The sequence below is a fragment of the Zonotrichia leucophrys genome, chromosome 11, assembly GCF_028769735.1.
Source record: "Zonotrichia leucophrys gambelii isolate GWCS_2022_RI chromosome 11, RI_Zleu_2.0, whole genome shotgun sequence".
Lineage (NCBI taxonomy): Eukaryota > Metazoa > Chordata > Aves > Passeriformes > Passerellidae > Zonotrichia > Zonotrichia leucophrys.
This window is the reverse complement of record NC_088181.1, coordinates 5062124-5085297: the sequence shown is the minus strand read 5'-3', so window position 1 is coordinate 5085297 and position 23174 is coordinate 5062124. Positions and strand designations below refer to the sequence as shown.

The 23174-nt window shown below is 42.3% G+C and overlaps 1 protein-coding gene across 1 annotated transcript in view; it reads left to right on the top strand.

Annotated features, from left to right (window-relative positions):
• The first annotated feature begins 512 nt into the window (after positions 1 to 512).
• The window catches only part of CDYL2 (chromodomain Y like 2), a 59121-nt gene continuing 36459 nt past the window's right edge, over positions 513 to 23174 (top strand). Inside the window, exon 1 of the mRNA XM_064723322.1 lies at positions 513 to 714. Coding sequence (XP_064579392.1) covers positions 691 to 714 — 24 coding nt within the window. The 5' untranslated portion in view covers positions 513 to 690. The remainder of the gene's footprint in view (positions 715 to 23174) is intronic.

Sequence of the window (23174 nt, the reverse complement as noted above, 5' to 3'; positions counted from 1 at the left end):
GCTCCTGGGGCGCTGCCGCCCGCTCGGCTCCCTCGGCGATGGCCATGGGCGGCGGGGCGGCCACGCGGCGCCGGGGGGGCGGAAGGTGCCAGCAGGGCCGCCCGAGGCCCCGCGCCCGCCTCTCCCCGTGGTGACCTTGGGCGGGCGGCGCGGCCCTCCCCGCCGAGCGCCCGCTCCGGCACCCACCCCTCCCGCCCGCCCCTGTATTTCTTCTTTTTTTTTTTTTTAATTATTATTTTTTATTTATTTATTTTGGCCGCGGAAAGAGTTTGAGGCGGGGGGGGGCGCGGGGAGGGAGGAGGAGGAGGAGGGAGAGGAGGCCGCCGTCAGAGCGGCCCGGGGACTTTCCCGGAGGGAGGGCGCGGAGGGGACCCGTCCCGGTCCTGGTCCCCGCCCGGGGCGGGAGGCGGCGGCGGCGGGCGGGGTGTGAGGGGAGGGCGGGGGGCGCCGGCCCCGCCGCCGCGGGGGAGACGCGGCTCCCGGCGCTGTGCGCCCGAGCTGCTGCTGCTGCTGGTTACGCCAGCCCCGCCGCCTGCCTCTCCGCTCTCCTCGCCTCTGATTCTGCGCACAGCCAGCCCCAAAGCCTGTCATTCTGCAAAACACAGTTTACTCAACAGAGAGAGCGAGTGGGGGAGCGGGAGAGGTGGAGAGAGGGAGACGGCGCGGAGGAGCCCAGTCCCGCACCCCAGCATGGCTTCGGGGGACCTTTACGAGGTACCGGGGGCCGCGGGGCGGGCGGGCGGCGGGGGGGGCGCCGGCCGGGGCGCCGCCGAGGGCAGCGGGGGCGCGTTCGGAGCCGCTCCGCCGAGCCCTCGTAGTTGCCGAAGAGCGGAGGAAATCGCCGAGGGAAGGGCTGGGGTGGGGGGAAAAGGGCTGGCGTGTGTGCCCGGGGGGGGCAGGGAGGGATGGAGCGGCTCCCCTCCCTTCCCGCTGCCTCTCTCTTTCTCTTTCTCTCTCTACTTTCCATCGGGCTTGATCTTAGCAGGCCTTGCAAGAGGGAAGGAGGAAGGAGTGAAGGAGAGCGAGAGTTAGCGGTAGGATGGGGAGGCGATCGCGGTGTGATGAGCCCGGAGAGTGGAGAAAGTCCAGGTAAAGTCATAGGCGCTCTGGACGTGCTGAATGTGCAGATTAGTGCGAAAAAATGCGCCTTAGCGCTGCCGGGAGGCGCAGGGATGGAGGCGGCTCTGCGCCCGCTGTGCAAAGTGCAGGAGCCGGCGCCAGGTTGCTTCACCTCCTGCCCGGGGTGCTGCGGGGGTGGCGGGGGCGGCGGCCGGGCCGGGCCCCGGCTCCCCGCGGGCCGCAAAGTTTGGCGGGGGCCCCGCTCCGGGCGGCCCGGGCTGCGAGGTGGGGCGGGCGGCGGCCCCCGGCCCCCCAGCCCGGCGTGCGCTGCCCCCCGGCCGCGGCGGCGGCGACAGCGCCGGGGCAGCATCGGGCGACGGCCGCCGGGTCGGGGGCAGGCAGGGAAAAAGGAGCCGGCGGGCTGTGGGCGAGACCCAGCCGAATTTTGACCTCCGACACCCAGTTCCAATGCCCCAAATGAGAACGAGTCTACCACTCTTGCCACGCCAGAGAAGAAGAAGGGAGAAAGCTGAAATGAAAAATAAGACAGACTGGACATGGGTGTTTGAAATATCCAGTTCCAGTAAGTGGAATCAGGGTGGAAGTGTTAAAAACACCAAACATGACTGGATGTCCTACACTTCTTGGTCTGGAGCACCTCCTCAGGCTCCACATTTCCTGGTGAAATGGCCGTTTGCATTGAGGTTCTCTGGAGTGCACAGTTTAAGACATGGGTCAGAAAACATCACCTTCCAGTTGGAGCTGTGTGTCAGTGATAGGTACTGCTCAACCATCAGGATGTGCTTGGGTGTAGAACTGCTGCTGCGGTTGGTTGGACGTGGTTGGACTTCTTCTCTGTTTGATGATCTTGATGATCAACTGTAGGGTCTCAAGTGCAAGCAGTGCAGGATCTGACAGGTTTCACGTAGACAGTTTTCACTTTGTCTTTCAAAGTCTTTAGCAGAGGTCACAGCTAAGGGATGACATTGCTCTATTAGGATGGTGGTTTACTGTGTGTGACACAGACCTCCTCTGAAGTGAGCAGCACTTAAACTCCCCTACGTGGTGTTAAATTGTCGGAAGTACATGATGATCTGGATAGTGTCATTGACCTCCCCCCTCACCATTTTGCAGTATGTCATTTAATTTGTAATTTTAAGGATATTGTAAGTCAGCTGTGTTGCTGTTGTGACTCCAGAATAGCCAGTGGGAGTTCTGTGAAGAACAAGGTTTACCCAAAAAAGTTAGTGATACACTTCTAGGATTAGTAGTTTCTGGGGTGCATAGAAGATCTTTGCCTGGTGTTGTCTGAGTTTTCTTTAGACATTTGGATTCGTTCTAGAAAGAAATGAAGCTGATATGTCTTAGGCTAATGGTAGCTATGATGGTTTAGCTCTGACTCATCGTTAAAAAATTCTGCTGTTTTATGATCCTTGTGCTGTAAGATGATGACGTTTGGTAGCTGGATGTGGCAGTGTCACTGTGTGACATCAGGTGAGGTTGCTCAAGTGGTCACCCGGTGTGTTCTGTGAGGGAGCAGACCAAGAGCCCAGTTTGCAGGCAGTCTCTTTGCAGGCATCTGCATGGAGGAATGAATTTTTGGTACTGTGGTTCAAAGCCTCTGAATCACTTCCTTTCTTTGTTACTCCCCTCGAAATACTTTTGCTTATCATTGTACAATATGGAAGGATTGTCTCCACCAGAAGAGGTAGGTGGAAGAAGTGTGCCTGTTCCTTTCTTGTTGTGTGAGGTGTTTGGAAAATGACCTCAACTGGTCATAGTGTAAAATCTTCATCCACATGATGGACACTTGGCAAAAATGTGTGCAGGGCTTCATTTGCATTTTGTATCTTCACTGGGAAGTTCTCCGTGACAGAGGTCAGAAGAAATGTCTAGAAAGCTGAAGAATTTGAATATCTAATCGGTAGCAATTGTGTAGATGGTAGTGGCTTCATTTAAAGATGACTCAGTTTTGCCTCCCTGCTTTTTCCCCTTCCCAAAAAGCAGCTGCATCCAGGGGATTTATTAGAAAGAAGCTCTTAGGGCTTGGATGTCCCACACCAGTTCGCAAGTGAGATGAAGTGCTTTATGCCCTCAGAGCAGTCCAAGTTCTTGAACAAGTAAAACATTATGTGGACCACAAGATTACCATTAAACAGTTTCAGGATTTTACCTTGAAATAATTTGGGACTGTGGGTGTAAATAAATAATTTGGATCTTATGGTGACATTCCAAAGCTATAGTGCACTCTTGAGTCCCCTTTCACTCATTAGTAATATCCAAAACTTTCAAGGATTCTTATTGAACTTCATCAAGTAACACCAATAATTAACTATGCAATTTGGAGAATGTAATACTGGCTGAAAAATTATTTTTAAAGCCAATCATGACATAGAAGCCCCGATAAAGCACATGGAAAAAGTGCAGGGTGTATATTGCTTGTGTGAACTCATACTTTGGTGGTACCCAAGAAACTTATAGAAATTTTGAAGTTTTGGAAGTAGATGTGCATATTTATCCTGTCAGTTCATTCATTTTCTACTGTCATGTCATCTTAAAAGGCTTTTCAACCTTTTAAACTTAAAGATAAACTCAATTACTGCCTTTATAATGAAGCAAAATAAGATCACAGACAAAATAACCTCAGTGTTTGGTTAGGTAGGTGCCTTTTTCCAGTTAGAAATGGCTTTTAATCATCTGAAATGCCTCCTATTACATTTAGGTTAGGAGTGGGAAACAGGCACCAATTTATTCTAGAAGCAAAAGAACACCCATAGGAGTTCTGTGTTTCCAGGTAGTCAGTTCTAGACCTGTGTGGTAGAACCAAGACACTTTACAGCCAAAGATAATTATTCCATTATATGGTAAAATGTAGGTGTTAGTTGTGATGTTTTGAAGTCCATTTTTTCCTTTATCAGTAAAGGATGTTGTGTATGTTTTAGTGTAATTCTCAGGCTATATGAAATACTGGTTTGCCTTTGCTTGACTTCCATGTGCTTATGATTTCAAGCTTTTATGAGTGGGTGAAAATGTCATGGAATATTCCTTTTTTTTTTCCCTTGCTTTTCCTCTTAAGAGGTAACCTGTTAAATATTAAAGACCTGTGGTGCATGTTTCCTTAGAAATAATAATCTGAAAATAAAGGACTGACAAAAAGGGTCTTCAGAGTGGCCTTCATTCAGTAAGGCTGCCCTGGTTTGCCTTGTGTTTTACAGTACACTGCTGGATGCATGGACAGGAAATACTCGTTCATTTCAGCATCAGACACAATGGGAAATGTATTTACTTTTAAATACCAACTTTGTTGATTTCATAATAAAGTTTTCAGTAACTTGAAGTAACATTTTTCATTTCTCATGTACAATTCCATGTACATTACCTGAACCCAGACAGTTATCTCACAGACTCTGGTATTTTAAGTCTATGAGATGGCTCTAGAGGGGAAAAAAATTCCATATGAACTGTGCTCCTAACTTTTTTCCCCAAGCCTGGAGCATCCTTTTTACTGCAATAAAAACCTCCTTTACTGATGAATATGTGAGCCACTTATCAGTGTTACAGAGATGCTCTTTAAACACATTTCAGTGCTTTATTTATGTAATATTTTGGGGGGGTAGTATGCAATGAACACCATTAGACTTTCAGGGGTGAAGTTGAAATCTGAAGTGGTATTTTACCATTGTGGCAGATTGTATTACACCTTTGATAAGTGATCTAAAATTTACACCCAGTTCTCTGAAGGGGACTTAACATGTACATGTTTCTGTATCACAATAATAAAACCAGTCTTTAAAGCTCAATAGTTATTGCATTAAAGGGAAGAATGACATTTTTAAAAATGGCATCTTCTCCCTGAAGTGATGCAATGCTCATGGCTAGGAGCATGTCCACCACAGTGACACATTTCAATTCAATCTTAGCCTGTTTCATCAGCAGTGTAAGAATGAGCTGCAGTTTATTTCAGCTCACATGATCCACTAGAAAGATAAGATACTTCCAGATAATTGCAACATTTCCCATTTGTACGTGCACTCAGGTACCAGCAAAGTCAAAACTTGAAGATAATAATGGCACTGTTTGGGCTGCTGAATCCCTATGACATGTGGAGACATGCAGATGGGAGAGAACAGGGTTGAACTTCTGGATGCAAGGTTTGGCTTGAGATGCAGGGTTCAGAAAATCATCTTTGCTTTACAAGGAAATGCAAGTTTTGTACCATTGTGCTTTCCATCTTGCATCTCTTTCAATGGAGTCACTTAGCAGAGATACATACTCAAACCTGCTTATTGAACTGAAAAGCAGAAATCTATTTTTTAATTATTTCACATATGTATTTTCTAAGAGGTGACTTGGAAGAAGTTGGTGTATTTTAATAAAGATTATTTCTCAAATCAGCCTCTGTATTGATACAGTTGCTCTGTGGTGAAGGGATAGGACTGACTTCCCAAGCAGAAAACAGTGGCTTGAAGTAGGATTTGGGCAACACAGAACAGTTCAGCACCTACTCCTGTGCACTGGCAAGCTGTGGATGCAATGCTGATTTCAGTAATACTGAGCTGGCACTCACAAGCTCTAAGATTTGGTTGTCTGTAAGTAACACCTTTTCAATTTTTTTAGTGCAAAAGCTTCACTAATAACTATTTTGAAGAATCAGCTATTTATCACTCATCTGTTCTCAAAATCAGTGTTCAGATGACAACTGTCCTCAAAATCAAGTAACCTCCAAGCAGTATTAACTTCAGTAGGTAGAAATCCAGGAATTTTGTTGCCTGATGAAAGTTTTCAGGACTCTGTTCCAAATGTGGTGTGATTTGCAGTGCAGACTGTATTCCTCAATCCTAAACTGGGCAATCATCTGAGGTACAAATTGAGGTATAAAGATGGCAACAAAGAGTTAGCCAGAGGTCCCCTCTGCCCACGTCATGGCACTTCTCTAAATTAAAGTTACCAAGCAAGGTTCAAGAGCAGACCTGGATAACTCTGGCAATATTCATTGTCTTACTAAGAAATTCCAGTTTAGAGCTGCATTTGGAACATTGCAATGCCCATGACTGTCTTGTTTGCCTACATCATCACTGCTGCCACAAGCCCAACTTCCTCATTACACTGTAAACTGCTGAGCATATTTTGGGACACCCAAAACCAATTGATTTGTTACAATCTTGATAAAGTGTTTTATCAGGCTCAAGTGTAGCTTGCTTCAAGGTACAAGTCCTTAGTGTGCTGCTGCTTGGGAGGGACACTGAAATACACCCTTGTCACTCTTCAAAGCCTGAACATTTGAAGTGAAGGTACCTCCAAAGCCACTGAACTGAACAATCCTCCTTCCCTTCAGTGTCCAGGTTCAGTGCCCATAACTATCCAAAGATTCAAATTGCATCATTTTTTGTAACACTTCCTGAATGACAAATACAGTGCATTATTTTGGGCTGGTCTTTGATTGAATATTAAAATCCAGCAATAAACTCATTGCTTAGTAATTGCTTCTGAAAGTTAAAATATTTTGAGAGAGACAGCTCAAATAATGGCAAAATTTAAATGTGGTCTAATATTGAAGGAAATGGGCTAATTATTTTTTTTAAATCAATGGAGTGATTGTGATGGCCAGCTATGTTGTAAATAGCATTTCTTTGTCCATTCATTTGACTTCTAGCATTAGTACAGTTTCTTGCCTCTGTACATTTTCATCAGTGCAATCCCTTTTTGTTGTTCCTTCTTATCCATATATTTTTCAGATCGTTTTTGCAGCACAATTTTATGATACTGGCATCCTGACACTGGCAAAAAAAATATTAAATAGTTAACTGTTTCTTGTATTCAAACTATTAGAACAATAGCATTAAAGTCAAATGTTTGTAATGTACATTCATGCAAATACAAATATTTTGGTTTTGACAAAAGGAAATTCATCCTTTCTGCCTGTTGAATTGCAATGCTACACTCCTTGTTTACTATTAAAATTTTACATTGGTAATATTGCAACACTAAAAGAAATACACTTGAGTCTGTTTTCTTCTATTACACAGAACAAATGTAGATTAAAGTACTATTTCAATATTATCTCATTACACGTCCTGATATAAAATATTGCTGCAAATTTATTGGGTCTCTAAAGACTTTCACAAAAAATTGATATGATTGACCTGTGGAGAAAAGAATGATTCTTCTCATGCCTCACCAAAAAGAAGAATTAGGCTGACTCTTGCAAAATGGTAAAGGGTAGTATGAGCAGGAGACTGCAACAAAACACTAAAACAAAACCATCATTTTAAAACATCTGTCAGAAAGACACTTCTGTCTGAAAATAGCAGTTCCCCTACTTGAGCTTTCCTAGATGTGTCACAGAATATCCACAAAATTTGCACCCCATTCCTTCACAGAAGCAAACCAGAAACAATGAGGATATTTTCTTCCTTCACGTTCTTCAATGCATTTATTTAGATTTTTTGGGGGTTTGGTGAAATCATCTTATATTAATCACTTATATGTGCTCATACCAAATGGATTAAGAAGCAATACCAGGGACTGCACAGTGCTGAGAGCCATTGCATGCAGATTAGTAGCACCTGTCAAAAGAAAGAGAAGAATAGAAGAAAAGAAATAGAATTAGCAGATACACGTGAGCATGTCTTGGTTTGGACAAGAGTTAACATTTTTATAGGACATCTCACAGATCTTAGGGTCAATATTTAGAGAAGAATGACTGGCTGGTGTAAAGGGTTTTTCAAAAAACCTTCTTCTACGATCCCACAGGAGCAGCTGGTAACAAAACCAAACTGTGGTCCAGAAGGTTTAGTCATCTCTTAGACCACCTGGCTTACAGAGAGGTGTCTGTGAATAGAGGTTTTAAACACTGGTATTGGGACCTGTGTTGTATAACAGAGCCATCAATTACTTGAAAATAATCACATTTACTCCTGATAATTTATAGATTATTATTGTTATTATAATTGTCAAGACAAAAGTTGGCAGTGAAGAGCTGAATGACAGCAACTGAAATTCAGTGCTTACAAATGCAAGCTAATGATCAAAGGAAAAATAATCCTGACTATTCATGCATAAAAATGAGCCCTGAAGAAGATATTACTATTCTAGAGAAATCTTGGAATCGTCATGGAAGGTTTCTGGGTGTGTCCACGTTAGTATTTTAATTTGGATCACGTGCATGCTTTTGAAGTGAATCTCCCTGTGATCCCCAGTTACCACACCTGTGCCTGCATCACAGCACTGTCCTGGAGAGCAGTGACCACATTCCCTTCCAGTGAAACCAAACCAGAAAATGTGTTTCAGCTCCTGATGGGTGTCCAGTCCATGGCACCAGACTTCTGGCAACCAGAAGTTTACATGTTATTAAAAAAGCAATTGAGAATGAAAGGGAAGATGATGATCCTTGTGTCCCTGGGGAACATGGGGCTTCCACCTCTGCAGCAGTGCACCCACTGCCAGGAGACAGAACCAGAAGTGATGCCGAGAAAGGCCATCAGGGATGGAGTGGCTGTCACTGAAATGACACCTTATGAAAACTTTCTGGCTGGGTAAAGAAGTGATTGAATGGTATAGAAAAGACAGATGGGGGATATTCAGTTAAGTCAGAGATGAATGCTATTTCTCATTGCACAAGAAAAGATATGCAGCAAAGGAAATAATTAGGCAAGTGATGGAGACAAGGGAAGTACTTTATAATAATTAAATATTGGAACTCTTTGCCATGGGATGTTGTGGAAATCAGAATTGTAAAAGGTTTCAAAGAATGGTAAAACAGGTTCTTGGCAGATTGATCCCTTTATACTTTTCAGCACAAACCAATCTTTAAACTGCTAATCATGAGAAGCTGTGAGGGCAGAGCAAGGGCAGCACTTACTCTATAGATGCTGTTTCCTAAGCATCCAATACTAATTTCTGTTTGAATATACAACACGTTGAGCTAAGTGGACCTTTAGTCTGACCTCGTATGGCAGTTCTTAGTTTTGTACTTACTACAGTCATTAAACAAACGTAGTTATTGACTAAGGTGTTGATATGCTCTTCAGAGATCACAAACACACAAGCTGTATCCCAGTATTCCAACTCCTAACCCTTGTGAATTAATATCTTTGCAAAGCAAAAGACAAAACAGAATAGCTTGGTTTGGTTTCTGCTTTAGAGCCCTCACAGTCTAGATGTAGAATCACAGAACCTTTAAGTTTGGAAAAGTCTTCTAAGACCATTGAGTCCCAGCACCACCAGCTTCACCTCTAAGTTGTGATCCCAGGTACTTTTTGAACACTTCCAAGGATGGTGATTCCACCACTGCCCAGGACAGCCTATTCCAGACTTCTAACAAGCTGCAGTGTGTGGTACAAACCAACAAAAGAGAAGAAGAGAGGAGGTGATAAAGTAACATTGAATCAAACTTATGTAATAAAAATGGAAGTTTTGGCTCCTTGTTGTAGCTCTGCTTAATAACTGGGGCTAAAGGGTTAAAGATAAACTGGAAAACATTCCAGTAAACGCATGGCATGAGGCAAATGATTGAGTCAGTGTTACTGGAAAGTCACATTAATGGAATAATATGTTTCTGATGAACAAAACAAGGTTTCTCCTATGAGAAAAGCATTTCAGCATCTAAAAGGGTTTATCCACAGCTTTCCCACATTTATGGTTTTGGATGGGATTCATAGACTTCCTTAATACTGTACAGAATTGTCAGTCTGCCTTACCTCAATATACATCAAAAAGCCACTAACTTTTAATTAACTTCTAACAAACCCATCAAGTGGTTATTCTGTTATTAGGGGTTTTTTTCCAGAAATGGTGATTATTAATATACTGATATATATAAACAATCTCATTTCTAACTGACCAGCCTGTCCTGTCAAATTCTTTCACACATGTACAATGAACTTTTTTGTGACATCACTTGGCAATCACTGCAACAAAGGAAAGAGCATTGCTCATGTATCTTATTATTCTTAGTAATATGAGAGATCTTAAAATAAAGTGTGACGTTGCATAATTTTTTTAAAGACTACTTTGTGAAATTTGTTTGACTCTGCTAATGGACTTGCCTTTAAATGTTACACAGTTGAAATCTGCTCTCCTATTTTTCATTTTTTTGGGAAAGGACAATTTTGTAAAATATGAAATTGCATTAATGCACCTAATGAATTTGTCTTCCAGAAATCTTTTGTGATAAGTTTCAGGTATTTTAGCATAGAAAATCTGACAGGAAAGGTGCTGGAGAAATGCTGGGTTCACATGGAAGGAAAAGGCACAGTAATGCTTACAGGGCTTGTAAATGGGTTCTGAGAGAAACTGCAAAGATGTTGATCACAAAGTGTTTTGGTGATGAATGTAAGGGAGGAATAGCAGACTGCAAATGGAAGTGCATGAATTTAGGATGACACAGCACGGGAAGACCTTGGTTGATGTGAAGTGACTGAATTTATCTCTACATAAGCAGAGGAAGTAGGAAACTTAAGTTCAGCAATGGTGCAACATAGCAAAGTTTCAAATGAAACAGGAATATGACTCACATATTAAAAGCTATACAGGGAGGAGGAGGGAAACTTTAGATCCCAAATTAAGTACCAGGAATTAGAGGGAAAACTACATTTATGTTCAAAAATGACTTCACGTGATTCCAGGGGAAATAACCTGAAAGTTCTTGAAGGAATGATAAATACTGGCTGAAGAGGGGCAAGAACTTTGTGATTTGTCTGCAGTAACTGAAAGCAAGAGTCTGTATTAGGGTCCAGGTGCTTAAACTCAAGCTTTCCACAATCTGAAAATGGGGAAAGTTGAGAAAAAACTTGTGCTATTGTGTTCAGTAAATATTAGCACTGGTTCATCATTTTCTGCTGTGCTGACAAGTGAGAACCAATGTACTGTACTACAACAGTCAGAAAGGACATGGTAGAGATGATGAAGAACTTGACAGTGTTGTATTCATGTGGTCACTGTTACAGACCATGTGCTGCTGTTTGCTGCAGATTAATACATGCAGTGTTTGCACAGTCAGCAAAATGCATCATGGTATGGAAACAGTGATAAAAGTGACAGGAAACTGAAAGAAGCAATGAAAAAGAAATTATTTCTGGGGGTGTGTTTTTGTGTGTGGTTTTCAGGGTATTTTGTTTGTTTCATTTTTTACAGTGGAACTGCAAAATGACCACTTCTCTGTGTATAAAAACAGTGTGAAATAGGTAATTAAATAGACAGGCAGTTCAAGTAGCAAAATTCAATAAGACTGAATGTTCCTCTAACTTTCCTTTATGGTCTGTTAATGTCTTATGTGCAGTAGAAGCCATAATCATCTGTGCACTGATGATACACAGAAGGTGTAACAGAAACACCAGAGAAAGTTGTGCTTGATAATCTGTTCTAACATCTACCAATGAAATAGCTTCTCTTTCCCCCTACACACAAAGAAACCCTCAGGTTTCTTAAGAAAAGGAAAAGGGTGAGGCCCTTGGCCAGCTTTTTTAGCCTTCCCAGTGCTGCATTTTATTTGTCTCTTGGTGTCAAAAATGGTGATTGTCAATTAACTGTGGGAAATGTGGCTCTCTCAGAGGAAAATATTTGAGTATCAATGTGCTGAGCAACACTTTCAGAGCCCATGTGATTTGGACCAGCTCCTTCCTCTACTTTTTGCAGGTTTAGGACCTTGTGCAGCATTCTGCACCCAACAGTGATGTGTTAGTGCTTTCAGGGAAGCTGAAGTGTAAATACACCATCAGAATACACAGCAAGCAGGGTGTCTCTGTGGCCTGGTGGAGCTCAGGAGCACCAGAGAGCTCTGCTCCTCCCCTGGCCTCACGCAGCATTGGAGGCCATTGGAAGGAGACTTTTCACCAGCAGCAAATTCCATTGCCTGTCCTATGCATTGCATCAGGTGATGGGTTAAAGCACGAGTGCCAAGGTGGCCTTGTCATCTCTCCCTGCTGACTAAGGCCTGTGTGAACAGTCTGTTGTATGGCATTTATCAAATGGATCGAGATAATAAAAATTACAAGCTCCAAGGAAGACACCCCTTTTTTTTCATTGTACACATCCCAAGCTTTGCATTACTATTCTCATCAATCTTTTTACAGAGAATGTGCTGTCATTAAAGAGCAGCATGGCTCAACATGGGGACTACAGTTACAGTTCATAATCTCCTATGAGCAGCCTCCTGCTGCCTCAGGAAGCATTGAGAAATTGCCAGAACTGATGGAAAACTGTTCTTTCTCCCAGCTGAACAGCATCTCCCCAGCTTTGTCATGGGCACCACAAAGGATGACAGATCTTTTTCCTGCATTGTTTGACCATGCTGTGCTTTTGCTTTCTGACATGACATCACTTTGAGTATTTCTGTGAGTGCCACTCGGAAGCGTATCAGGTATTGCAGTGGCACAGGGTGACCACTTACTGACAAGCTGTTTGGGCTGTGATTCAAATTGTTCTGCAACTGTGCTGCTGTTAGTTTTTGTGCTTCATCCACTCATGCCAAACACCACTGACAATCTGCTCTGTTTGGAAGAAAGGCAGGTCTCCTTTTAACATGAAGTGAACCTTCTATTTGTACCATGAATGATGCAATTTCCTCCCCTGCTATTAACTGCTACTCTTGTAGCCTATTTAGTTTTCCAGGGGGAAAAAAGTCTTGCTTACTGATCAATAAGAGATGTAGTTTACATATAGTTTTTATTTTGGATATGCAGTTTGCATTGCTGGTATATCTTAGCTTACACAACCCTTGATTTTCTACAGTCCATTTGAAGATTTGTGTCCAAAGGACAGGTTACAAACCAAGAACAATATTTTTTAAAGTTTTGCTACAAGGCAGAATTCCTTTATTTAACTGAAATAAATTATTTTCTAAGATGTCAGATTCCCTTATTAATTCTAGGATTTTGTGGAGCACAGAACAGCTTTAACATAACTTTTTCTAAATGTCTTTCTTACTTGGTGTCCATCTGCTGTTGCTCCTGTTACCACCAAAAGGTAGCCATTCCACAATAACCAGCATTTAAAAGTTGCAGTGTAATGGCAGCTGATCTTTCATAGTGCTGGGTTAGACACCAAGGATGTTGTTTAGTGCTGAGAAATCACCAAGGATGTTTTGGATGTACACTTAAATACGTACACATTCTCAGGCATTGAGGGGATATCTGGGGATTGCCTACAGATATTTAGTAGTTGATATATCACTTATTCAAGATTTGGAAAGTACTTGAGAAGTAAGCCTCAGGGTTAGCAGAGGAGCTGTGTGATAAGCCTGAGATCTCACAGAAGAACTGATAGCAAGACCTACCTTTTCATTCCCCCTCTGATTATACAGCAGTGCAGCACAGCTTTGCAGAGACAGATACAGCCTAGCTGAGGGAGGCAGAGCATGAACCAAGGCTGGTTTACAGCCAGTTTTGAGGCTTTTTTTTTCTTTTGAAGTGACTAGTCTGCAGCTCCATTTCTGAGAAGGGTACTTGAACGTGTGACTCAAACAGAGACATCTCAGAACAGGGTGAAGCGGTGGCTGCAGCCCTTGTGGGACAGAAAGTGCTGAGTGCTCAGAGCACCTTCCCCTCTGCAAACATGGCAGCAGCTGCTTTCGATCTGTGGCTTCTCGCTGCTATTGTGTGAGGGAATCACACTCTGAGTTTCGAGAGCCACAACAGAGAGTAAGTAAAGCTGTGGCTCATCTAGGACTGGGTGTTATTTTAATGAGCTTAATAAATCCTATATAGGACTGAAAGTTTCTCTGGAGTTCTCAGTCCTGCAAAGCAGCGCTCTCAGCCTGACCTTTGAGCTTTGTACACTGCAGAGCTCTGAAATGCTGCACCAGTTCTACACTGCACCAATTTCAGCAACATCAGCAACCCCAGTGGAAGTAGCTCACCCACTTTAGCAGCTGTTCTCAGCATCAGGTTGATCAGACATTGTACCACAAAGGGCTTCCACAGCTCACCATAGTCACAGACACTCACTGAAGTCCAGGAGATCCCCACTCATGTAAAAACAAAATTATTTGCTTTGTGTAAGAAGTACAGAAGACAAGGAATTGGAATTTTGTTAACCAAACTCATCACATGATTAAAGCTGAAATCTTCATGAATGTTGATATTGTTCTTGTAAAGCATGAATGGCAAGGATTCATTCCATGTACAGTATGGACACTGACCTTCAAAAGGAAAAATTCATTGCAGCAGCATTTATCTCACTTTTGGCCAAGCAGGGTGATGAACTAGTATAATTTTTTTTTTAAAAGTACTATCACAGTTGTTTTCTGGCTACGTTACAATTTCATTAATGGATGTGTATTGTAAGTTATCTATCCTCGGACAGTCTACTTTGGAACAGTCAAACTAAAAAATTACTTTTATAAAATTATTTCAGTGTGGTTTAATACCAAATGCTGAGAAATATGGTAGCTATACCAAGAAAATTAAAAGCCCTAGGGCTAAATATTTTTATAAAGGTCACTTAAAAACAGAACTTCAACCAACTAAGTTGACCTTGGTTGTTACGGTGCTGGAGAGCTGTGGTTTTGGACAGCTATAAGTATAACACTGTTTGAATTACTTAGCAGAATCTGGCAGTGCTGTAAGGTTGTGACTTCTACTAATAAAAAATCTACAGCTTTTGATTGAGATGATTAGGGAAACGTCCAACATGCCATTGAAAAGGTTTTTGGGTATCTAAAACCAAAAGATACGTGAGGGTTTGGCCCTTAGGTGAAAATATTCACAATTTTCCAGAACGTTCCTGGAGCAAAAAGTTGTGTCTCTATTCCAGGAAAAGGATGGCATCCCAGAACACAACAGGATTGCTGCACCTTTCCTTGTGGTAGATCTGTGCTGCTCATCTTTGTGTGAGCGTAGCACAGACAAGCAGTCAATCTCCCATGTGGACAAGGCAGTCCCTTCAGCAGCAGGGATGTACAGTTTGGGCAATCCACACAGCCACTTCCAGATCATTCCTAATCCCAAACCTTCTGAAGGTTCTGTAAGGAACTTCTCCAGTCCCTGCTCTTCCCATCCCTTCCCTTTGTGGTGCCAGGGCACTTCCCTGGGTGTTGTTGGCCTTGTCTTTGGGAGGTTCCCTGGCAGCCCTGCCCTGCCCATGTGCAGCTCCCTGGCACCCCCTGCCTCTCTCTGTGCCCCCATGCACAGGGGAGCCTGGAGATGACACAGGCTGGCACAGCTGACTCCACAGAGAACTTGGCCTCAAAACTAAACTCAGGGTGTGTTTTTGGATGTCATGTAAGCTACAAATGTGCTGCAAGGACAGGGAGGTGTTGCTGATGTGCTCCCTCTGTCTTTTCACACTTGGCTGTGCTGGACCAGGGAGCTCGTGTGCCACTGATGCAAACACTGCCTGCATTTACCCCGTGGAGTTCCCTGATGAGGCACAACTGGGTTATTTTAGTGGGAATTGATTCACTAGTCATTAATTCCATTGGAGAAAACCATGTAATTTTTGGTTCACTGTCTGCTCTAAAGTGGCAGCAGCTCTTTTCCATACCCCAACAGGCTCAGCAAACTATTTAGTCAGTTTGAGATTGAGAAGAAAACACTGTTACATCTTCATTTCCCAAATGCAGCTGATGGTGAATCACTTGTGCCTAGTGAATGGTCTGTCAGGTCAGCAAAACCAACACCTTTCTTATTTTTGGGCACATATATCCAAAAGACACTAATTCTTTGGGTAAAAAATGTGAATGTACTTTACTATGGTAGAAAGTACATGAGACACTAACTCAAGTTATTTAACTCCTTACACTTTATGAATGTTTCGTGTGTCTGCTTTCAGAACACTCCTAGAGTGTTCTGTTTCAGTTTGTTTAATTCGTATTTTTGAATTCATGACATACAATTTTTAATAACCCAAGCACTGAAAAAAATTTTTTTCAGGTAAATTGGTAATTTTTTATATTTGTACATCTTTCATAGATTACTTCTTTTTAAGCTTTTGCATTTAGGTAGTATTATGACTCTAAATTGATCCTAATACATCTTTAGCACTTGAACTTTTTGCAGACAAACAAGGCTGTTTTCCTGTTTCCAGCAGGGTGCAAATCTGTGCAGATGAAAAGCAGTTTGTAGACAGATGTGGGTAATTATACAGTTGTTTGCAGTGATCCAGTATAGCACAGTGAAGACTTCTCCTTGGCCATGTGACTGAGCACATGGCTACAGATTTAAGACAATAAGTAATAAACTTTTTTTACCAGAAATAAAACTGGGGCGCAGAAGTGAGCACATCTTCCTTGCATTTAATTTTTCCATTTTTGTTAGTCAAAATTGTGCCATTTTAAGAGGAGGTGCATTGTTTTTCTAAGGAATAAAACTAAGAAAAGTAGTTACTTATATTGATCTGGTGAATGCAGTTATTTTAGTTACACACATCATAAAAGTGGTCTCTCCCAAAAATATACAAAATAATATGAATTTGAACTTTAAACACAAGTGATGAACCTTAACATCTAGGATGAAGTTCCAGAATATGACTCTAAAGCAGCTTAAAAAATATAGACAGAGCCATCACATTAGCTCCCAAATTTTAAAAAATGTAAAGAAACAGAGACCATCTGTTCAGTAAGCTGCAAACCACTTTGCAGGATTTAATGTTTGGAAAATTAAATTAACTAAGAGATATAAAAAGTGCTAGTGGCTGGAAGTTTACCCTTCAAAATCAGAGTTGAGACACACTTTTTAACATTAAGGTTATAGCATTCTATTTATGGGACTTGGATTCACTACCAGCAATGGTGTACTTTCTGTGAATCACTTCAAATTAGGCATGATGATTTTGGAATAATGTGGTTTAAGTAAATCAGAATTTGGGACCTCGTGCAGAACATGGATGAAGAATGTTCCTGTGCAGCCCAGCATGGGTTCAGTGGGTATAATTGTCCCTTTTGGTGTTCCAATCTGTAACTGTGAACCTGAAACTAATGTCATGACACACAAATAAGCAAATCTGGACCTTCATATTGAAAAGAAACATGGGTTCCTCTTAACAGAGTGGCTCTGGGACTTCTCTGGTGCCCCGGTATGCAAAACTTGTTCTAGATCTGTATTGGAGTTTTAATTTATGTTTCTTTGGGTTTTTAGTTTTATCAAGACATTAGATCTCCAAAGGTTTATAGCCACAGTGTAAACAGTTGTCAAAAAAGGAAAACTTTGGTGACATTGAAAAGAATTTGTGATTTGTCATTTACTGCAGCAGTCACTATTATTTTAAATAGCTTTGTGTTTTCAGTGTAGATTGTGCTATACACTAAACACCTAAAATGCTAGAAACCTCAAGCTCATATATGCAGACTGTCTCACCATTATTTTTTGAACATTTGATGAACAGGATATTATTAGCTTTTTATGTTAAACAGTGGTTAAAAATCTATAGTTTGAAGAAAGGCATGGCGACCAACTGTTGGAGAATAAGTTCTAGTGTGTGAATAAACTATAAAGTGCAGATCACTCTAATGGAGCAGAAAGTTGCAGTACTTTGTGCTGTTTCAAATAACAAGTGATTTCAGACTCTAATTCTTTAGAATGATACATTTTTTCACTGGACACACAGTATATTTAGATTATCAGTGGATGCCCATCATTGAACAATGCCCACAATCACTTACATAATTAGATTTAATGTAGCTGATTTAGGAGTCTGTGACTAGATGGGCACAAGAAAAGGAAGAGAGCCATGTCTTGGGGCTATGGGTTTATTACCCCATATCATTTTTGGGGTTCTTGATCTGTTTGTGTCCGGAGTGGTAGCTCTCCCTGCTCCAGCTTTGGGCTGTCTATCTCTATGTTTGGGAGCCAAGATGGGGTTTCCAGAGGGAGTTAGGTGTGGGGTGGGAAGGCAGCCCTTTCATTTCAGCACGTTCCCTTCAACTGGATGTACACAGCCAGTATCTCTGACCAGGGATCCTGTTGTTTCTGTGGGTTTTGCCTGCTTCTTTTTGGTTTGGTTCTTTTTTTTACTTTGCCACTGTGACTGAGCTTGCCGGCTTGGCTTCTCTTGCTGCTGTGCCATTGGGAAGCCCTGAGCCAGTGCATGCCCACCAGGACTGGGTGCACCCTCATTTAATGCTGGTGAACAATCCCAGGGACTCTGTCCCTGCCGTGTTTGGGAGCCAGGCTGCTGCTGCCCAGTCCCGCAGTGCTGCTCCAGGGTTTGTGCTGCACTGGAGCTGTCTGGGAGGTGCCATGGTCCAGCTACAGCTGCAGAGTTTCTGCTGCCTCTTGCTGGCTGCCCCAGGTGTGCCTGCCCTGCTGTTCCAGCTTGCTGCTCCTGAGGGTTCCTGCCACAGCTCCTTTCACTCTCTAGAGGGAAAATCCTTCACAACCCCACACACAGGGGTTTGTGAAGGAAGCCCCTTCTCCATCCGACGCCATTACCGTGTGGAGAAAGGCGGCCGGACCCCGCCCCACAGCGCCCCCTGCGGCCCTGGGGGAATCATCGCAGCCCTGCCCGCCGGGAGCCAGCAGCGCCCCTGCTGGCTGTGCCCGGAACTGCACCCAAAGGGAAAGCGCCTGCGGCCCTCAGAGGCTGTGCTTGGGTTTCTGGGGGGAAGGTTCCACTATTCAATATTTCTTCCATTTTTATTTTTTAAATAAACATTGTTTTTTCACTTTCGCCCCCTGGTATCTATTTCTCGCATTGACAGAAGGAAAGGGAGCCACTGCAGCCCTTTTCTCCTTAGAGGAAACACTCATTCCAGGGCATTTTCTCCTGAAATTTGTCTTGAAACCGAGACAAACCAAAATCATAAAATGCACAAAATCTCTGGGATAAAGAGAGCCTGAAAAATATCTTTGTTCCTAAAAGATCTAACTTTTTTATCATATTTTTTTAAAGACTATTTTTAAAAATTTTGAAGCCGAATAGATTTTTTTAGAGAAGACAAATTGCACTTCTGACTCTTGCAAAAAAATTGAAGTGGCTTATTGATTAACTTGGACAGGACTGTCCATTTTGATACGTATAGTATTTCGAGAAGTTTAAAAACTGTGAAAGTGCATCACCAAACAACTGAAAGTAGAAAGATTTCAGATATTCAGATTATCTTGAATAAAAATTTGATATTCTATGGCCATCAGAGAAATTTATTAAACACCTCACAGTGCTCATCTGAGTAAGGAATATTTCCACAAAATATTGGAGATGTACAGGTGATTCAGACACTTTTTTCTTACTGTCACCTTTGGAAGACTCTTTCCAGCCATTTAGAGAGAAACTGGAGACTATTCCATCCACTTTTCCCCAGTGTCATCTAACCAGTATTTATCCTTACACATGTCATAAAATACCTGTGATTCCCTCTAGAAGTAATTCACTGGTGCAAACTTGCCTTTTAAAACCTGCACTAACTATTTATGATTGTTGCATTAATGGAAAGAGCAAGGCAGGAACTGTAAAGATGCTGGAGCAGAGGGTGCTGCCTGTGCCTGCACTGCACAGTCCATGTGACATTCAGCAGCCAAGGGCAAGGTCTTTTCCAGAATAACACCGAATTTTGGCACAGCAAAACTAACATTTCTGTCTTTGGGGCACACTGGGCAATCATTAGCACTTTTCTGACAGACACTCTGTACTAGATTTTGTGATTAACATATTGTGACCATTTCATTTCAAGATCAAGTCAAACGTTATGGCACGCTGCATATTACAGGAAAGTGCTCACTGCTCCAAGCTCCACCTGTGATGCTGCTAAATAACAGTAATGAGCATTAGTGTCCATGTAGTAGGATAGGTTTACATGGTGCTTTGGAACTATGAAAATAACATTTCAGAGTGTTAATTGGGGAATTATATACTCTCTAGGGAAATCCTGTAATTATCTAAAAACTAACTTGGTTTGTTTAAATCCTTCTAGCATGACCACAAAAGTTTCTTGTTTCCTTAGAATTAAAATAAAAAAATTGAACATGTGCACATCATCTTGAAATCATCAAAACATTAAATACTTTCTTATTATCTAGACAGCAATATTACTTATTCCAGATACCTTACATTAGTTATTAGCCCTAAAAATATTCCAAAATGGTGAGGTTTTTGTTTCTTCATTGGATTACAGCATATAAACACATATAATGGATTATAAGCATAATAAAAGCAAAACTTTTCCCAATATTTTTGTATTTCTGCTGAGGTACTAAGAATATAGCACCTCTCCATTGTGGGTCTTATTGTTTATTTCTGTGATATTCTTTCTATGTATGCCTTTGTATATAACTGCTCTTTGGAGAGAAACAACAGTTGAAGTGTGATCAGAAATTCCATATGTTATTGCAGAGCCATATAATCCATAGTCTTTTTCTTGGGAGTTTCTCACCCCTCCCAAGTTTGCCAGGAACGTTTTGGTCTTACCAGGCCATTATATTGCATATTCTGCCCTCAGACTGTGAGATGAAAGCAGTGAGCACCAGTACAAAATGCACATATACAGAACAAGTTACCTTGAGATTTTTCCCTTTTTTTTTCCACTACGCTTCAAAACAGATCTGCTTCACCAAAATTTTTATTTTGTACACTGCTCTACACACTAATTATTTCAATGCACCTTTCCCATGTTCCACACCAGGTCTGAAATTATTTCACAGAGTGGGTTTTCTTTTTGGATGAGGCAGATAAAAAAGCAAAGAGAACAGCTGAGATGATGATGAGTAGAAACACAAACTCTGACCTTGAAGCCCTATCTAAGCATCCTACCCTGCAGAACACTCTCTTACTGCTCCAGCACAAACCTCCAGGACAGGTACAGGAAACACAAGTATATTTTGATTAGCATATTTCCTCTTAGCTTTGTGGCAAAGGTTTGGCAACTTATCCCTCTTATCCCAGCCTTTGATTCCATCATATTGAACAAAGAGCAAATACACAGCTGTTGCCATGGAGCATGTTGTATGTTCACACCCCAGCTAAGCACATTCCCTCTTCTCCTTATACCATGAATACTCAATGTTCATTTTAACACTAAAAGACACTGAGGAATGACTTCACAATGTATCTCAGTACTAAAAACCATCCATTTAATGACTAGGAAAATTCATGAGGAGCTGACTTAGGTCTTCAAACCCATCTTTTTGTACATCTCAAAGAGTGGATGGCTCTTGCTCTTTGACTGAAGGCAAACAAACCCTGATGGTACCAGGTCAAAGAAAGTTAGAAGTTCAAAGCTGGCTGTAGGAAGCTCCCTTCCAGCAGCCTGGTCAATCTAAACTCAGATTAATTGAGTCAATTCACATCCACACAAACTTCCACAGATTGCACAGAACTCAGTTTTCCAAATGGAGATGCTTTTCTAAGTAAAAAAGAATGAATAAAGAATTAGTAAATTATTAGTAAATATTTTAGGCAAAATGTATTACAGAATCATATAATAATGCAGGTTGGAAGGGACTTTTGGAGACCATCTAATCCCTTGCTTAAGGCAGCACCAACTTAATTAGGCTGCTCAGGGTCTTGCTCAGTCAAGTTCTGAATATCTCTGAGTGGATATCCCACAGCCTCTCAGGACATCTGTCCTGGTATTTGACCACATGTATGGTTTGTGCTGGGCATGACAGTGAGGACAGCAGAAGATTCTGACTGACTCATTAGAATCTGATTAATTAGCTGTCCAATTTGTAAGAGTCCTAGAAGTTAAAAGCCCTTTTTGTAAGCTCATAAACCATTTGCAAGTGGGATCTTAGTATTAAAAGTGACTCAGAGGTTTGTTATACTAAAGTGGGAAATCAAGTGTCCATTCATGAAGTATCTGGAAAACAGTTTGGGTGTTGGAGCACCAGTGTGCATTGGTCTCTGCACTAACCCTCAGTTAATAACCAGCAGCCAGCTGCAGCCTTGCCCAGCTCCAGTTTGTGACTGGCATAGTGCCACAGAAAGAACGTACACTAACCCAGTCCCAGTGAGACAAATACAGGGAATCAATCTTAGAAAAACCTACATTTATAAAAATATCATTCTGTAATTGCCCTATTCCATGGAGGGACATGGAACAAAGCCCTTTGCCACATTGCTGCAAATGCATCCAGGAGCAGCTGAGATATTCACACAGCCGCCAAGTTAGGAATCTGACTAACAAATACATGGAAAATTTCCTCAGTAATATATTCACTACTTACATATTCAGTACTGCTTCCAGCATAGACATTTCTAAATGGTTCCTCAGCTTCATCAGAGTTCCAGTCTCACCCTGATGCTTGATGGGTCTGCACCATCTCTGAACAGAAACAGGAGGTAGCTGCAGCATGGAGATGTGCACATGCCTCCACAGGAGCCCTTGGAGTGATCTGGCAGGAGTCTGGAGCAGGGTGACAAGATCTGTGCCCTGCCACCTGAGAAACCCCAGGGCTGTTCCTCAGGACCTCCCTGAAAGGAGTAATGGATTCCAGTCTAGAGCAACCCCTACTACTGGAAGTACTGCCTGGCTGGAAGTACTGCCAACACTTGGCTGAAACCTTATCATCAGGAATCATGATGACCTGAAAGAACTCAGGACTCATCAGTTAACAAGTCCTTGGCTTGAGTGAATGGCCAGGGCTGACAGAGGACTCACTGAGATCAAGGACTGGTGTCCATCTGTTGGCAAAGGCAGCTTTAAAGAGATGCAGGGCCTGAGGAGAGCAGGAGGGTAAGCTGTGGTTGTCTCCTGGGCAGCACCATCAGCGGCTGTGATGGCAGCTCCTGGGGACTCTGCATTGCCAGAGCAGTTTCAGGGCAGCTGTGGCCAGAGCGTGCCCTGCAGTGTGCTGTGCTCAGCCTGACTCACTGCAGACACTGGGACAAGCCCACGTGTGGCAGTGCCTTTCACCCGCCCTGCAAGCAAACAGCCTGCTCAGAGCCCAGCTCCAACGCACACAAATCAGTGCATATGCTTTCACACCCTGTGTCTGTGTTTAGAGCACTGTCCCCATATTTTAAATGCAGATTATTTCTCATTAGCTGCACACTCAGATGATTTAAGATGCATCTGACTGATGCACATTGACAGCTTTCATAACTGCCTTTGCTGCTGTCCATAAGATAGTTTGTTCCTTCCAAGCACCAGTAAGAAGTTGGTTTTACATTGGGCAGAATTCAAATCCCAAACACAAATTAAATCTGCAGTGCAAACCAATACAATAATTGAGGCCAAAACTTGG